The sequence below is a fragment of the Battus philenor genome, unplaced genomic scaffold, assembly GCF_028537555.1.
Source record: "Battus philenor isolate CCGP_79_NKW_IND1 unplaced genomic scaffold, ilBatPhil1.0.hap1 SCAF_28, whole genome shotgun sequence".
Classification (NCBI taxonomy): domain Eukaryota; kingdom Metazoa; phylum Arthropoda; class Insecta; order Lepidoptera; family Papilionidae; genus Battus; species Battus philenor.
The window spans coordinates 3597860-3616928 of record NW_027181691.1 but is presented as its reverse complement, the minus strand read 5'-3'; the positions used below and the strand labels follow the sequence as shown (position 1 = coordinate 3616928).

At 33.8% G+C, this 19069-nt stretch overlaps 1 protein-coding gene across 1 annotated transcript in view; it reads right to left on the bottom strand.

Moving 5' to 3' along the window:
- Positions 1-5791: 5791 nt before the first annotated feature.
- Positions 5792-19069, bottom strand: part of LOC137925912 (facilitated trehalose transporter Tret1-like) — a 28173-nt gene continuing 14895 nt past the window's right edge. The window contains exons 3-8 of the mRNA XM_068769397.1: positions 17144-17342; positions 11656-11846; positions 10174-10432; positions 7981-8110; positions 6721-6832; positions 5792-6116 (exon numbers count right to left, since the gene is read on the bottom strand). Coding sequence (XP_068625498.1) covers positions 5845-6116; positions 6721-6832; positions 7981-8110; positions 10174-10432; positions 11656-11846; positions 17144-17342 — 1163 coding nt within the window. The 3' untranslated portion in view covers positions 5792-5844. The remainder of the gene's footprint in view (positions 6117-6720; positions 6833-7980; positions 8111-10173; positions 10433-11655; positions 11847-17143; positions 17343-19069) is intronic.

The window sequence follows — 19069 nt, the reverse complement described above, 5'->3', positions numbered from 1 at the left end:
ATAATCAATCATCCTGTATAATCATTATTAATAGATCATATAATAGCCTGAAATTTCCTAGCTGGCAATATCGTAACAAACCCCATCCCGTGGTATTTTGAAATTTAAAAATAAAGATTTTGCTAAAGCTTTTTATCAGACAACTCGATTTTCCAGTGAATTATGTACCTTTTGATACAAGTCATGTTTATCTCCGACGCCGGTACTCTAATAGCATCCCCGCGGTGCTCTCTGATGGGAAATCGATATCTCACAGTCATGCTTGCAAACACGTCGCGTGTATTATGAAGGCTACGACTTGAAAGGGGATGGAAAATGGAAAAGTTCCATTAAAACATAAATTATCTTAATCTAATTCTAAAGGAGTTTCAAATATCTAATAAAGAATCTTTTGTACTATTCACCTGGATAGACACTACTAAGACAGTTTGTAAGAAAGTTCTTCTCACTGCCTGAGGTATGTGAGATGGAGAGAAACGTAATTGAAAAGATGCGAAAGAGGTATTTAAAACAGACGGTTTATCTACTCTAACTAATTAAAAGATATATAAAATACATTATCATAATTTTTAATAATAAGAACAACAATTTTCTTGAATCTCTGACTTTGGAATATAGTAATAAAACAGCTTCGCGTCCCAAGTTTTATTTTTATTAAATAAGGTACGCCTACAGTTGATACAATTTACTAAGATATATAGTTTATGGGTTAATTAAGAACAAGTAGCGCAACCAACTATAAGCAGTAAGAACACAGATTAAAAATAAATAAACCGAATGCTTGGCAAAAGGTCATTTTTTATTTGTTTCAACTTGCGATCGGTCCCAAAACTTAAGCAGATATGAGAAGTACTTTTTGACGAGCTGGTCGTGCATTCGTTTGAGGCATCTGCTCACAAATTGTATATTGGCTACTACTTACTATCCATTCCCAGGAATTTATTTGTTAGCTGATAAGCCAGTACGTGTGGCTTTCCGGACATGTCCCTGACTGTTTTAAATTCAAGGTAGCGATATATATCATTCGAGATATTTCACCTCATCATACCTGCTATGGCTCCGAAAATTTTGTTTTGCTATCTGTTTGGGCACGTCTTTTGGACTGAAAAGAGTAGCTGATCATTATAGAAATTACGTTTCCTGTTTGCATGTTCTTACCGTAATTTATTCCCAAGTATTAAGATGGAATTTAGTCAGACAAATTAAACCACGAGAAAAAAACACACTTAGTTAATATGTCAGTATTAATACTGCATTCATTCGCTAACTTATTTGCTGTAGCAGAGACATCTGAAGACACAACTACAATATGCTGTTTAAGGCTGAACCACGAATTGCTTTATCATAACAGACTTAATGATTGTTTAGACACACGCTTACAAACTGTGATGCTGTGAATGTACACCTCATTTCCTGTTAAATAATTTGTGTAGACTCTTATAATAACTTAATTCGTTCAAAGCTTTTTCAAAGTCACTAAGTGTTAAAATGAATAATTGCATACTATCTGTTCCCTGTAGTCTGCATTGCCAATAATCCTTCTCCTCATCCTGATAGAAAAAATACGTGACATATTTCAATATGTGTAGTGTAGTGAGTGAGTAAGTAGTGTAGTGTTTGAAAATAGATGTAATTTTTTAACTATTTTACTGGCAATTGAACTGTTCATTCCTGACCTAACTTACTTACTTCATGAACTTACTTTATTATTTGCCGGCCTCCCGATCCACTGAAATAAACAATGTAATAAATTAAAACAGTCACGGTTTGATATACGATTTCATATTTTTAATCATTTTTATTATTAATTTATTTCGCAAGGGTGTTTTGTTTACTATATTTATTATTTTCCCTGTTTTCTGAGCGCAGACAGTTGGGAGAGGGATGCCGTTATTTGATACGGCGCTTTCTTCTCCCAGCTGCGAGACACGACACCGTTGTATTATTATTTATTATTTTTCTTGTAGGTAAACACAGCTAAAATGTATACTTATTAACAATATAATTTAAAACTTTTTTCTCTCACTTTATTCTCTCACTCATTATATATTAATTTCTGCATTATTTTATTTCAAGTTGCTTCCTTAAGCTACAAACTTTTAAATATCTTGAGGATTAAGACAATGTGCCGAGCCAACTTTTCAAAAAATTCTGCCCTAAATTTTTTCTGAGGAGGTCCGGTAAGATGAACGGAGGTATATCAAGGTTTGCGCAAAGGGTCACGTGGTTACATCTTTTGGATTCAATTCGGGAACAGTGTCTGAGTAGGTGTTGAAAAGTCTGTACTGAGGGGCCGTCACATGGGCAAACATCGTTATCTAATATTTTAAAACGGTGCAGATACTGCTTGTTGTACCCGTGCACGCTTAGCACTTGTGTAAGATGTAACATATTTTTAAGAAGGATTAAAAATTTTATATTTTACACAGAAATTTATTTTTTATGTAAATTAAAATATGTATATTATACTGTACAAATTGTTTAAAACATCCAACACTGTTTGTTTTAGACTTTTCTCAGATCAGATAGCACTAGGAACCATCGTAACAATGTGTGTTACGTTTAAAGATTATGTTATCAAGGATTTCAATTTGATTTAGGTTTCTACCAAATTGGATTTGGCGTTCTACAAATGACTTATATGCGAGTGCTAGCTATCAACGATTCAAATTGAATAATAAAATAAATAAATAATCCGTAACAACTCAAACAGTATCTTTTCGGTACAACAAGTTCATATTTTTTATCGGGATTAAAAAAATATTTTACAATTAAATTATTACTTTGTCAAACATCCTGTCTACTACCGGCGCTTCCCGTTTCGACCTGCTGCCGCCTGACTAGTCGTGGCAAATCGTGTGGCTGCTTACCACCACCATCAGGGGAGTACCAGCCTGCGATGTAAATTCAGACCAGGCCTTCTGCCCACTAACCTCTTATTTTAAATATATCTTTCTTCTGTTGCTAAGTACACTGTTTCTTTTTACCTTCCACACCTTAGGCAGACTTTAAATAAGGCGACCTGTACAAGTTTAACACAGATTTACACGTATAAACTTTACCAAATACAGCCTAAAGAAGTCTAAATTATCAGGCCATATCACTGATGATTCTTATCATTTAAATATTCGTTTACTAAATAACAAGCTTTTTCTTTCGAATTATTTTTAATATACGTTTTCAATTTTATTAGCGGGAGTTCAATAACGTTTTGCTGGATTTGGTATTCAGTTTATTACAAACGAATTAGAAACTTTTTGCAGTCGAACTTTGGTACTGTCAGTTTTTCACGTTATCTTGTAAATACCCTATGGACGTCCCCTATTTTATTTATTTATTATAATTATTTAGTGAGGCCCTGTTACGCTGCTAGCCACTTTAGACTTTGTGCAGCTTCATCAATGAGCTCACCTAAACAGAGGTCCGTGAGATAAAAACTTTATTTCAGCAGTTTCAGTTACATCGATGATGTTCTTACGGAGAGGGACTATATGCGTATAGGTGTATAGTGTAGTGACTGAAGTGTAATATCGGTTAGCGAAGTAAGGAGTACTGGATGGTCGGGAAACACAGGCTTCACATGACCACCGTAACTTCCCCGCCCCTAGCCGGTGACGTAAGTACGAGAGTGATGTGTGTGATGCGTTGTGCTCGACGAGGGTCCGATGTAGAATGAGTATTGTAGCGTAAAAACGTAGAAGAGAATTTATTTAAATTCTGCTTTAAGACCGGCAAGAAGTTTTCATCAAATTACGCTCGTAGCTGTTACACCATAAGCAATATCATACCACAACTGAGCCCCAACCAACGAGCAAAGTCTACTTCCTTAGAACAACAGGCGTCTGCGACTCGCCATCAAGAACGACTCCACGACGGGACAATACGTTAACAATCGTCTTACAACAAACAGTGTGCCATACAACATATAATAGCTATGTAATTTTATTAATACAAGTATTCCGTACGGAACAGCTTGGCTGCTTTAGTTCAACAGTGTTTCATTTCATTTACGATAAATAACTATCTCTAGTTGACGTACATAAGTGATTAAGTAAAAATTATTGAAAGCGTTTAATAAAATGAATAAATAAAAGAACAATATCAGGACATATTAAGGAAATTTTAAAAGTTAACATGTAAATTTTTCACTGCGATTTTGTTTAATTTTTTCATGTCTTATTTTTTATAATCAGAATAAATAAATAAAAATAAAACTAAGTTAGAAAAGGACCAATATTTAGCCACTTACGCACATGCAGTGGTAGTCGATTAGTGCCAAACCATGCCAAATGATTTAACAGTGGTAGTTGTGTAATTCGCATTGTTTGCCGCATGCGCATTTATCAACGGGCTTGCGGGCGGTGCACTTTGTTGCACGACTACCACTGCATGTGCGGAAATGGCTAAATATTGGTCCTTTTCTTACTTAGATTGGACTTCCGCAAACTAACGCGTGATTCCATTAAAAAAATAAAACTATTTATAGTACTTATCTCTTTATTATATTATTGACTATTCAGTTGTCGATTTTCCAATTGAATCAATTGACACGGGACCCTTGCGACTTTAACAAAGGCTTATTATAACACTAAAATAATAATAAAGGTACATTTTTGTACTACGTCACTAATTTAGAATTAATTGTGGTTATTGTATCTTACAATAGAATTTAATTAACTAATTTTAATTATAATACATCATCGTGATTTCAATCGTAAGACATCCACTGCTAGATATAGAACTCGGATGATGGTAGCGGCCTACATCTAGCGTCTTCCGACGATATTAATATGGTGTTGTATCCACCTTGTGAGAAGATGCGTTTTGTTTGGTGGCCCGTTGTCTCCCTAAAACCTACAGGCTCTAAAGGCCTTCTGTTCAGCGCGCTATGTGCCCACTGACACTTAACATGGCAATCTTTTAATTATCTATTACTTTTATTAGTATACGGATATCCTTATTTCTGATTTTAATTCGTAAATTCCGTGCATGGCCCTATATGCCTATTGAGTGACCGGGAGCTTGCTAATTAGTCTTAGAGAAAGAGACTGCGTTCTTGGATTATTCTTAATTTAAATTTATAAAGCTTGAAACTATTAACTTTAAATCATTAAATATTTACACATTATTTGCTACATGTGAAATTATAGAACACAAGGTATTGAATGCATTTAATTTTTTTTTCAGTGAAAGACCTTGCCCGTATTTGACACAAAGCTCAATTAAAATGTTACTGGCAATTTTGCTGCGTGTGGCAACAATGTAGTACAATCGACTAGATATTTATTTATTTGTAAACGTAACAACTAATCGAATGGTTGCATCTTCGTCATGGTTTAGCCGTAAAATTTCTAATAGCACCAATTGAAGTGGCCTGCATTCAGTGTTCTGCCCTTGTGGGTGGACGTATTTCACTTCGCTTGCCAGTTCCTGCTCTCCACTCCAGAACCTTGTGTTCCAAGTGGCCATCTATTCTGCGTGTTATATACTCTACTCTTTGCCACTTTAACTCGCCAATGCACTGGACATTTTGCAAATTTTCCCAAAAAAAAAATTTATAAAAAAATTATGTTCAACTCCAAAAGTTACAAATAGATAAATAAGTAAAAAAATTCGAAATGCCTGCACAAAAGCAAGTATTAAATTATCAGTCTCACTCGTATGTTTACATCCATGGATTTTTTAGATACAAAAATTTTTGCACAATAAACCAACACGTCAATTTTACGTAAATATTAAACTAAACTTCAGATCTCTGATTATCACCGCTACTCTCTTGGCTTCGAAATAAACAAATTGTATTTTAAAAATATTGTAACTCTTATCCTAGTGATGAATTTTCCGTCAGTGTCTTCCTAAAATCTCTTGTATTTCATTAAGAGTCTTTCCTTTAGTTTCAGGTACAAATTTGAGAGTGAAGACAAATGCGACGATACAAGAGAAGGAGAAGATCCAGAAGGTGACGTCACCGCCGAGGACTCGAACCATTGAACCGAAGCCCGTGGCGACCCCGAAGCCGATAAGCCAAGCCGTTGTCATGGCGACAGCGGATCCAGTACTTCGAGCATTTCCACGGAACATCTCGCCAACTAACGCACTCGGCATGGTTCCAAAACCTGACGAAATATATTGGTTAGGTTAGTATTAAAAGAATGTAGAGGCTGTAAAATTTATAAACGTCTTAATTTAATCTTTGCTTTAAAGTAGCCAAAGTAGTAGGATAAGCTAGGATGCATTTAATATCATCACCATCATCTTTTCAGCAGTAGGCCGTCTATTACTAGACGCAGGTCTCCCTTATAGAGATCCCCAAAAGACCGGCTAGAAGGAGCTTGCATCCAGTATCTTCTGTAGATCTGTTAACCTTGCTCGTCAAGGCCATCTCTCAACCTTGTTGTCCCACGTCCGATGCTGCACTTGCTTGTTGCGGTTTATCTGCTCTGTGCGCTAAATAGCTTGCCCACTACCACTTAAACCTGATAATTCGCTAGGCCATGTGTCAAATCACTAGCCCAAATAACATAATGTTCCGATGCGATATTATCAATTCATCAACATTATTCCTTTATGCTTAAATTAAATTATAAATAATTATTCACTAAACCCTCTATAACTAAATTGCAGCTCATTCAACATGCATTACATTTTTCATCAGGTTACAGCCTATAACATCTAATTATAAAAAATAGAAGGAAATGCTAAACACAAAGATTATATTACCGATCTCGTAGGAGAAGAAATACATAATGAGAGCCATTAGGGGTAGCCAGCCGATGTCAGCAACCACAGGACTCTTTATTCGAGACAGATAAAAGAATGTACCGAGTATTGACTGAAACAAAAAAAATAGCAATTAATGTAATATGTAATGTAATTTTTATCATGTTTTTGATTCCAATAAAGTAATTCTAAAGTTTCTGTAATATCGTAAACTAGTTGTCCCGACAGATTTGTATACCAAGAAATTATCCGTAAAAAAAAAAATTAAGTTTTAATGATAATTTTATATATTGATTATATTTAAAATAAACAAATTAACTTTGTAATCGATAAATACTAATCCATATTAAGCTGTATACCATAATCGCCACGCTCGGCAGCCAAGTTGGCGATAGCAATGGATTATCGTACGTAGACGACGATGCTGCCCATCCTCTGAAAACTTTTAGTAGCAATTTAAACTTTACGTATTTTGGCTACCAAAATCTGACAGGCGCTTTAAAAATTGTTACTGATCCATGTGCAATTTATGAAATAGTGTTAATTGTGTAAATGTAGTGAATTCACGTATACTTTCATTTGAATTCTCTCGAAACCGTTTTTAATGTTATTCAACACCATCATCATCATTTCAGCCATATGACATCCACTACAGGTCGCTCCCATAAATTCCCTGATGAACGGTTAAAAGGAGCCTTTATCCAAAGTCTTAATTTATATTATTTAAAAAGCATTCTTTAACAAAGTAAACCATAAAACTTTTATACATGGAGCAGAATTATTTGTGACATTTAAATTGAAATCGTAACAATACGAACCTATTTTTAGTCAATCGAGGGATATTTTTGGATTATTCAAATCAATTTTGTCACAGAGCTAAGCTTTTTGCGTCACGTTTCAGTTGATCCCTCCATATTCGGGGGTAAAAATTTTAATAATTTTTGTCGGTCTATGTCTATTTTCGGTATAACCATGACATAAATTGGACAGCAAAATGATTTAATTTAGATGTCTCTTTTATGAAATATCGAACTTGAATTTTTTTATGGAACTTGTGTATATACCGATTGATAATAAATGATTTATTTTCTTTTACAACATCATCAGACTGCACTCCTCTGTGCGGCACTGTTCATCGGGTTCAAGCATGAGCTCACGTACCATACTCGTCGGCGAGTACGCTAAAATTATATTAGCTCTATGACCTATAACAATATCACTGTATAGATACAGACTCTCTAAATAAATAGTACAACTCACAAGGCTCATGGCGCAACACGCTGTTGAAACAAGAAGCAATATTCTTCGTCCAGCCTTCTCCACCACAGTCGGTGCGATGAGGCTGGCCACCAATCTCGTCACGCCAATTATAATTGTTGCTAGATCTGGCCTAAAACATTTAATTAAATTACTTTAATTACTAAATGTCGACTATGAAACGTGAACTCAAGGAGCTATGTTTCGGAGCATGTAGAGGGATATGTTTCGGATTTCTCGAAGACATCGTATGTAAGTAAGCAGGTCACTATACGAATGAAAGTACTGACATATATAACAACCGATATTTCCCTGTGGATTAGCAAGTTGATGTGGCGGTGAGCTGATCACATAGCACGCATGAGAGATAGTCGCTGGGCCGACAATCTCATAGAAGAACGTCCAACCACAAAGTGGACAATCAACCTTTTTAAGGTCATCGCAAGACGCTGGTTACAGACCCTTTCGGTCTTTTTGGAAATCTAGGGGGGAGGGGTCTATATCCAGCATTGGTTTTTAACGACTGAAATGACGATGATTGTGTTTAAACATAATATATACTCGTACATGTTTCCCATAAATAAACGTCACGCGGAAAAAGTGCTATTAAAGAATGACGATTAAATTATATTCCCAGAAAATTAATATAAAAAAATTATTTTATGCATCTTTTATTGTTCTTTTTATTATTATAACCACAGATGTTTGTGATTGTGAAAGAAAAAAAAAGTGAAAAAAAAGGTGACTGATACCTTACTGTAAAAAACAGGCAAAAATTGCAATGAACTGATTCACTCTAAACTATTACTTTGTCGGATGAAAATGAAACCGTCCGAAAATAAATGTAACTTTTATAACACATTTTCATGTACAAAACAAGATGAAATCTTCTTACAGTTTATTTATTTTCATTGCATTGCCTTTATAAAATTAATGTTCAAAAATAAACACATTAAACTATTAAAAAAGACGTCTATTACTACATATCAAGATCCTAGTTCATATTAATGTTTTGTTTACATCTACGCAAAGATTTACAACGATATTTTAGCACACCCTACCATTTCGTACAAATATAAAGCTTCTTTAAAGCAAGTTAACTATCCTGTAAAAGATAAAGTCTTTTGCTACGTGGAATGAAAATGCCTATTATGTGTACACATAAAATAATACAGGGTGATTGGTTATAAGTGTATAGGATTAAAAGGGAAAATCCATGGCTCTTCTTGTTCTACTTTTCAGCGGATACACTTCCCCAAAAGATTACGACGATGACCAGTCTTGCGCTGCGACCACTAGTGATCGTAACTATGTCATCGGTCTACCTAGTCAGGGGCGTATCAACGCCACGTCTACCGTTTTGTGGTCGCCACTCGAGAACCTTTCGGCCCCAACGACCATTGGTTGCACTAGTGATGTATGTTAATGTTAATTAATGTATGGTACAACCTAATGATTTCAGAAATAATATACAACGTAAAGAAAATATAGTATAATATAGTAATATATATGTCCCTGCTTTTACTGACAAAGGACTACTGACCAAACACAGAGTCTGGCATTAATCGGTCTGACATGGCTCCTAAAGATGCCCCGTGGAGAGGTGAAACGCGTGTTGAGTGATTTGACAGTGGCAGTTGTGTAATTCGCATTGTTTGCCGCATACGTATTTATCAGCGGGCTGGCGGGCGGTGCACTTTGTTGCACGACTACCACATGTGCGGAAGTGGCTAAATATTGGTCTTTTTTACGTAGGATGGACTTCCGCAAGGTAACGCCTGATTATATTAAATACTGACAGAAGTTATTGGCATCGCATGTAAAATGTATTTATTTAACATATTTCAAAATGATCACTTTATACAGAATGATTCTAAGTAGGTATAAAAGCATTAAAACTTTTTGTTGACAAAGGAGCTATTAATTCACCCTTTGGTAGCTTTTACACCTATCACATTGTATATTGTGTTAAAGAATCACTGTCACAAGGCGTAAAAATTTAATTAGTGCGCAATTAACCTATATGGTAATGACATTTATAAAAATATTATTTTAAAAACAATTAGAAAACAACCATAATGATAAAACCATACTAATTAACGTGGAAATATACCTTTTGAAAGTTATTGGTTAAAAAACGAAATAGCGAAAAGGGACCTTAAAAATATATATCACATGATCTAAATTATAACTAACCGAATAGATGAGCCTGCTATTTGGAAGATGGTCGTTGCAAAGAACAAGACAGCAGCAACTCCGCTCAACTGCTGCAACGTGCAGAGGCTGAGGGTGATGAACAGCGACCACCTGTTGGCCTTCACCGTGAAGATCTTGATCCACGCCTTCCAGCTGTGACCTTCGTCTGGGTTCGTACCCCTTACCGAGTCAAACACGCTGTCCAGGTCATCCACACGGCCTAAATACCGTAACGTTTCTTTCGCTTCCATTTCCTTACCTGAAATAAAATTACATGAAGATTAAACTTAATCAAGAAAAAGTGATTTAAATTACTTAAAGTTCTCTATTCAACATTTTAATGTACCTAACATAACTGAACCATGTGATTCAGAAAAGAACTATACATAGTTATTGGAAACACCTGTAAAATTTTAAGGGAGTATATGTCAACAAAAAAGAATTATAAATTATATATTTTTTGAAACTATTTGTTAACATTTGTGAACTAATTGAAAGATTAGATATTTTTTTTGTTATAACAAGAGAATAAACTCGTCTAGTTGAAGAAGAAAAGAAACTGTCGAATTGTTAGGGTGGAGACCACAGGGTAGCAAATGCAGCGTAGAAGGTCTACTCATAAGACGGACAGGTGACCATGTTAAGGTCCTAGAAAAACGCTTTATGCAGGCCCCTTCCTAACAATGTTATTGGAGATCTTACGGGTGAATGAACCTCACCAGTAATGAATGTCCTGCGGTCAAAATGATGATGATAATGATAGCATATGCATGCACGTTATTAGGCTCCATAAAGTGTCTTTTAGGTCAATGTATGATAATATATTTACGATTCTATAATAAACTGCCAGGCGATGCCGTATTATCAATTCAAGAAATTAACTAAACACAGGCTCTGCCAAAGGGAATATGCCTTTTGTTTTATTTACTAACACTCTGCTTCATGGTATGTTCACGATAAAGATGTTTGAGAATCATTTATCAAATCACTGTTCTAATTGAAGATCCAAAGAAAAATACAAAGCCCTCTAAGTTTCTTGTTAGTTCTTCTCAATACGTAGCATGTTACGAACTAAGGTAAACTTAATTTTAAGCTATGGATTATGGATAATTGTAATGTCATATAATAGAGTTCTTTCTGTTTATTTTCACTTTGGCTTTATTACTACCAGGGCTATGTTCATGAAATTATTCAATTAACATATTTATTAAAGCATGTTACAATGTCAATGTTAAATAAAGGCAAGTTACTGGACTGTACTTAAAGTTTCAAGTCAGTTACAAAGTAAACGCTTACTAACTCGTTATATATACCATTATTTGCATAAAAATTAAAATAGACTGACGATAAAACGAGGTACTAGTGTAGAGAGTATTTCCAGCAAACACTGTTCCTTTAATTTAAAAATAAAGCAATCCGCGATAGTAATAAAACTCAAAAGTGCACTATAAAAACGAATGGACGTATAAAAATAGTTCATACCTTTAATAGCGTAATAAACCGGTGACTCTGGTATAAATAGAATCCCTATAACGTGGATTATGTTAATGACTAGGGCAATGTAACCAGTCGCCGCGTAAGAAACAAATGGTCCTATACTATAAGCGGCCAGAGTGCCAAATATACCCACTATTGACGTAGAAGTGAGTAGAATGCCTCGTATATTTGTTGATCTGAAACAATATTAATAATATTTTTTTAATTACTAAAAGTGTCTAAATAGGTGGATTTGGAACAAATTTATCTTTATTTCCCACGTCCCAGTATTCTTCTTAGTACATATAATATTATATTCACCCTGCTTCTACTTATATCATACACGAAAAATATTTTTCAGTACTGCAAGAAACCTATTCTAAGGCAATATTTAAAAACTATTTAGTCATTGGTGATTTCAATTTACCACATCTTTATTGGTCCATTGATGATTCTTTAACAAGATCTCGTAATGCGATCACTGATGTAGCTACGCTGTTATGTCAAGCCATGTCTTGCATGAGCTTAGAGCAGGCAAATTTAATTTATAACGAAATCTCCAGAATTCTGGATTTAGTTCTATGTAATATACAGTTTCACTAAGTGTTTCTCATGACCCAATTTTGCGGGCGGTTCCCTATCATACTCCATTAAATATCGTATGTGTGATTTCTCATCCGCACGTCATACCAGCATACATTAAAAAGAAATTTCTTTAAAGCAAACTACGAGCGTGTCAATGCAGCGATATCGGATGTAGATTGGGAATCGGAATTGAACTCTTCCACCATTGACGTAGCGATAGACCATTTCTATTATCTTATTTTGTCCATTAAATAAAATGTGAGATAAATTTCCTTTTTGGTTTTCCAATAACGTAATTTATACCCTGAGGCGCAAGCACAAATTATGGTCGCGTAGGAAAACTTATAGATCTTTACGTGATTACCAAGAGTTTTCCCTTCTAAGAAAACGCGTTAAACTGCTTATATTTGAATGCCACAATAAATACTTGGATAATGTCGAAACCTCCTTCAAAACCAATGTCAAATACTTCTGGAAGTATTCCTCAGAGTTGAAAGAAACGAATACAGGCTATCATAAATTAATGAAACTAGGTTACAAAATTTCTGACAATCCTTTTGTAATTTCTGACATATTTTCACAGCCTTTTTGGCTCCGTATTTAAGGCGCTGTCTTATGGAGCGTATTCTTTGGGACAACCCCCAGATGACAGCGTTTCGTGTAATCTGCATGACATTCGCGTTACACAGTCGGTGGTTCGCGCAGCTCTCAATAATATCAAGCCGGTTTCCCTTAAGCAAACGCACGACGCTATACGTATTCCACTCACCATTATTTTTAATAAATGCTTAGCAACCGGGGTGTTCCCAATGCGATGAAGGAAAAGTTTTCATTTTTCCGATACATAAGTCGGGTCCGAAAAATAATATAGAGAATTACTGAACAAATTTAAATTTTTTAAACTATCCCTAAAATATTGGAAAAACTTGTATATCACCAGGTCTATTCAGCCTTAAAAGCCACCTTAATTCAAGAACAGCATGGTTTTGTGCGTGGTAGATCCACTTTAACAAATCCTCTCGTTTTCACCATTTTCCTATTTAAACAAACAAGCACAAATAGAAGCTATTTATACCGATTTCAAAAAGGCCTTCGATAAAGTTGATCACTTATTGCCCCTGAGGAAAATTTCTTACAAAGGAATTAAAGGCAATCTTTTACGTTGGTTTGCTTCTTAATTACAAAATCTTTCTCAATCCGTCGTGTTTAATGGCTATATGTCCTCCCTTGTTCCAATTACATCTGGCATTCCGCAAGGATCAATAATTGGTCCCTTACTATTCATCTTATTTGTTAATGATATATCGTTTTGTTTTATCAATTGCATATTTCTATTATATGCTGACCTTAAGTTATACTCCGAGGTCACCTGTTTGAATGACTTAAATTTAATACAGGATGATTTAGACAGACCGGATGCATACTGTAAAACTAATAAAATATTCCTAGCTTATAATAAATGTAAACACATAACTTATACCAGAAAGGTTAATGTAATACCAGCTGTTTTTCATATAGGTGGTAACTATCTCGCTTCTGATAACACCATACGGGATTAGGGGCTGTATCTAGACTCAAAACTTACTCTCGACAGATACATTGACGAAGTTATTAATAAATCTTATCGTATGCTGGGTTTTGTTACACGTATAACAAAATCCTTTAAGCGCAGAGACACTTTCATCTATCTTTATCAATCTCTAGTAAGATCTCACTAAGAGTATCTATTCCCCGTTTAGAATCCACTATATGCAGTCTACGAAAATAAAATTGAAAGAGTACAAAAAAAATTCCTTCGTTTTCTCAACTACCAAATGCCCCCGGGATTCTTATAAATATTTGTTAAACAGATATCGTATGTTATCAAAGATGGATCCGACGTTCTCTAATGGACGCCACTACACTTAAAAATATTTGTGCTGGCCATGTTAACTGTTCGGAACTGTTGTCCGAGGTAAATTTTCGTATTCCTGCAGCTAGAACGCCTTCTAAATCTCTCTATTTTTTATTAACTGTTAAGACAAATGTCAAATATAAGTAGCACTATTACACAGTACGTGTGGAACCCACAATTCATATATTAGTGATATTGATATATTCTCGTGCTCTCTCGTATCTTTTAAAAGAAAATTTCATTCGAAATTATTGGATATACACAATACAATTTAAACCTCATTGGAACGTGACGGCTTGCTGTGACTCGTAATTATTGCGGTGTGATATGCAGAATGCGCTGGATCTTTGATCCCTGTTTGGTAATGTTGTTTTGTTATTGTTCGACTTTGATTCATTAAATTTTCTTAGTGAGATAGTTATAAGGTAACAATTGTGACTAATTTTATATTTCTCAGTTTGTACTTTCTTACTGCCTTTTGTTACTATTTATCTCCAACTAAGTAAATAAAGTATATAAATTAACAATGGTACGTAACCGCACTTTTATACAGGGTGATTGCTTACACGTAGGTGTAAAAAATTTAAAGGTATTGAAATTCATTTACGGTCAATAAATTTTTTGTACAACTCATCCAAATATCAATTATTTCAGAAGTAAATAAGGTTAAGGTATTCATCATTAAGAATAAGCGTAAACAAGCGAGTTTTCAAAAATTAAAATCCTTTTTTTGACAACAACAACTACATTTCCGTGTTATTTTTTAACTGGCCAGTTCGAAAATTGTTCAGGGACAATGTAGTATTAATATTAATTGAGTGTTTCACACATCTGATTATTTTAAAATTATGTACAATGCTATATATTATTTAAATATTTGGTCGCGAATTGCATACTCCGAAATTATATTTTTCTCATGTTATATAACGTTTAGACTGTTTAAGTATACATTTCTAGATAGTATTGTGTTTACCAAATCCTGTCATATCATAAATGGATATTTCGATAAACTCTATCTTCTTTATCTTCAGTTACCTTTGTTTTTGATTCAAGTAATTTGCCAGTTCATTCCGATACGAACACCGTAAAGCCGGAATGCTAAACACGTATTCAGTGACATCTCAAGCCAAAAGGTTCTAAAAGCCATGCATCTAGTTACTCATGGAGCCTGCGCTCAATCCAGCTAAGAGCTTAATGATATTTCAGTGTAATAAAAAAATTAAAAAATAGCTAATGTAACTGCTCAAAACCGAGGGAGACCACGAGGTCTGTTATTAAAAAAGATGACGAGGAAAATGATAGCCAGGATGTAATCAAGGTGGTATAATTATATATTTATGGAAAATATCTATAAACATAATACAAAACGGCGATTTAATAATAATTTTAATGTCCAAAAAATTTTTAACTATAAAAATGTATAGCAGTATATATAATACGGATATATATAATAATACGGAGCGATCTCGCGTGATTTTTATAAAGAGTTTTATGTTAAATGCTCTGTTAGGTCTTTCTTCTTAACCCGGAAACTTAAAATGCTTTGCTTTATCCCATGATCCTGGTCATAAATAAACTTTTATTGACTTGTTTTCCATAACATATTCCCCTGAAATATTACATCGGTTTGAACAAAAAAAAAATTACTTACATTTCAATTACTCAATCAACCCTTTTCACACCGACGTTTACAAAACGAATATTTGGAAATAAATCGCATTGTCATTGCAAAGGTTGCTCGCAAAAATAATGTTTACTTTTACATTTATAAATATTACTAATAAGAAGAATGCTTAAAGAGCCCGATTCTCCCATAACAGCATTCTTAAAACTTAAAACCACGAGGGCTCCAAACGGGCCATGATCTGTGAAGAGGCCCCAGGTATGTGTGAAGAGGGTATGGAGTGAATCAGCCACTTTGGTCCGTCGGAGCGGTACTACTGTACCATAAAATATACAGAATGTCTAATGGAATATCAATAAAGAGGTTTTACTAGATTTTCTACACTAATATTTACTCGATTACTTATAATTGTTATTGTAAGGTGTCAGACTCAAAAGCTTACTTGGGCTAAATAAACAACGCTTACTTTCAGGTGGGCCGCAAAAAATGTAATGTTTATAGAAAGAAATATTAACTTTGACTTAGTTTATTTAATTTTTACTTCGTTGTAATAAACAAATATGAAGTTACATAATTGTTTACGTCAGCATTACTATTTCGGAAGAAATTTTATTCGCCGAGACTACTTTTTTAAAAATCCCCCGGTTTAGATGTTCCTAGTGGGTAATGTTATTAATAAATGCTTCTAATTATGAAATTAGAACGAAACCTCTCCAGCCTTCTGCCGCCCCACACCGGGTCAAGTGTAACTAATTATTGCCAACTGCAACCAACGGGCAAACAGCATTTGAAAATTACAAATAAAAACTTTCGGAATCAGACAGGGAAGTAGTTATTAAGTTAATTTTCTTTATTGTACACGCTTGAAAATATAAACATAGTTGCATAATCTAATACATAAAATTCTCGTGTCACGGTGTTCGAACTTGAACTCCTCTGAAACGGCTTGACCGATTTTTACCAAATTTTATATACGTATTTAGTAGGTCTGAGAATCGGCTACTATCTATTTTTCATACCCCTAAGTGATAAGGGTTGTTCACCATTAAAATTTTTTTTTTTTTTTTTGACGAAATTTTTTGTTTTTATTTTTTTATAATACAACATACAAAAATACATACAACCCTAAATTTTCACCCCTCTACGATCAACCCTTATTTTTAAATTAATAATTAATTTTTTTTTTTTTTGCAAAACAACGTTTGCAAGATCAGCTAGTATTATAGAAAAAGTTCAATGGGCGGTCTTATCACACGAAGCAATTTCTTCCAGACAACCATAGTATGGAAACAGTAGAAGTGTAAATAGCGGGTAGTTAAGATGTACATGTAGACAAAACATACATACGTATAGGTATATATAAGTAGGTGATAATTTAAAATCATACTTACGCTATTTCTCCGACGTAGACGAGATTACTAACGGTAACCATCCCCATACCCAGACCACTTATTATCCTTATAGCATAAACCATGGCTACATTTTTGGTGGTGACAATTAAAACAATAGCTGTCAGATTTAATAGTCCACCCAGGAATAAACATGGCTTCCTTCCGATTATGTTAGATAAATAACTCGGGATGTATGGACCTGTAACAAAAAAAGATGTAAATAAATCATTAATAATATCAGCACACATAAATCAATAGACAAGTAAAAGGGACTGTGGATAGACCACACAGCGCGCTGAACAGATGACACAAGTTTTAAGGTTCTCCGATCTTGACTACCGACTGGCAAGCGTTGCGAAGAATTTCAACCTAAAAAGGCTAAATAGGCTGCTTACAATTGGTTCTATCAGAAATCTGTAGGGAAAGCTTATTTTCAACAGTGAAAGTCCTATAGCTGAAACGACGATAATGATGATTTCTCAAAAGTAAAAATGCTTTAAGCTATATAACTTACTATGTCTAACCTAACGCATATTAAAAGGAAGTTAACGGAAAAGGAGTATTACACAATAAACAAATCCTCATGTAACAAGAATCCTTAACAGTGATGTCACTTGATTATTTTCATTTAATTTAGGCTATATCTTATAAAGTGCATATGTACACATCTTTATTGTCAAACTTTATTTAAACAATGTGTTGTTGTGGAATTTCTCACTACTTCTTCACCACAACCATGCAAAGTAGAGTTAAAAATAAAATAGACTAAATAAAATAATAATAAATTGACAATCTAACAGTTCTGATAAAAGTTTTTATGTTGAATAAATGAATTTTATCTTTATCTTTTACTTAATCTACAACAGCGCCATATCAGCCGATAGACGTCTAGAAGATCCAGAAGCTTCTACAAAGTTGTAACAAAATTATTATGTCTCAGGGACCCCCGCAAGGGGACCTTGTCTTAGGTTTTCAAGCCATACGTCTAGATACGTTTTGAAGGTACTTATTAGAGTCTAAACACAGTCAAGTGCAGATTAGGTTGTAATAACTTCGACCCCTTATCTCTAGATATTAATTATCACATACAACGGGAAAACGAATTAAGGAAAAATTGTCTTCGCTTATTATAAAGAATAAAAATATGAATAAAGATCAGACTAATTGAGAAATTGATTATCGTTACAAGAATAAAAAATATTCAGATCAATTCATTTGATAACATTGACATTTCAAATATGAATATTAATGTCAACATCATTACTATTGATAAATAACTGTTTTCCAATTAAAAATTTTAAAAGTAAAATTAACAAAAAAGTGCGCTAATAGTTTCGAAATAGAATTGATTTTGTTATTCACTTTTCAAATAGAATGGTAATAATCATAAATAAACGAAGCTTTAAAAAATCAATCCTCCATCGCTATAAATCACCTCAGGTTTTGTCATTTAGCGGGGGTGCGAATAATAAATAAAAAGTCGTTTGCTATTTAGAGATCGGTAACGTATTTTTATTATGTTTATCAATAATCGAATATTTTGTGACGGAACAAGTTATTTTTTTACTTATTATTTCTCTATACATTGTTTTGTATTTTGGTTTCTATTAATTTACATGCTGGTAATTGAAAAATTAATTAATAAATAAATGAAACTACTTAGTTTTCTATGAATTTCAGATTTCTTATTTTTATAAAAACAATACTAAAACACAAAATATATAATTCGGCCATAAACCTTTACTTCATTATAGTGAATCAAAATATCGAATATAATACATTGTAAAGAGCTATGTTATGAGTTCAGGTATGGTTATCAATTTGAAATAAAAAAAAAAGTTAATTTTCTTTTTAAAAAACCGTAAAACATTTTTATTAATTTCATTTCATTTTGTTGCAATTATTAATCAACCTTACTTTAAAATT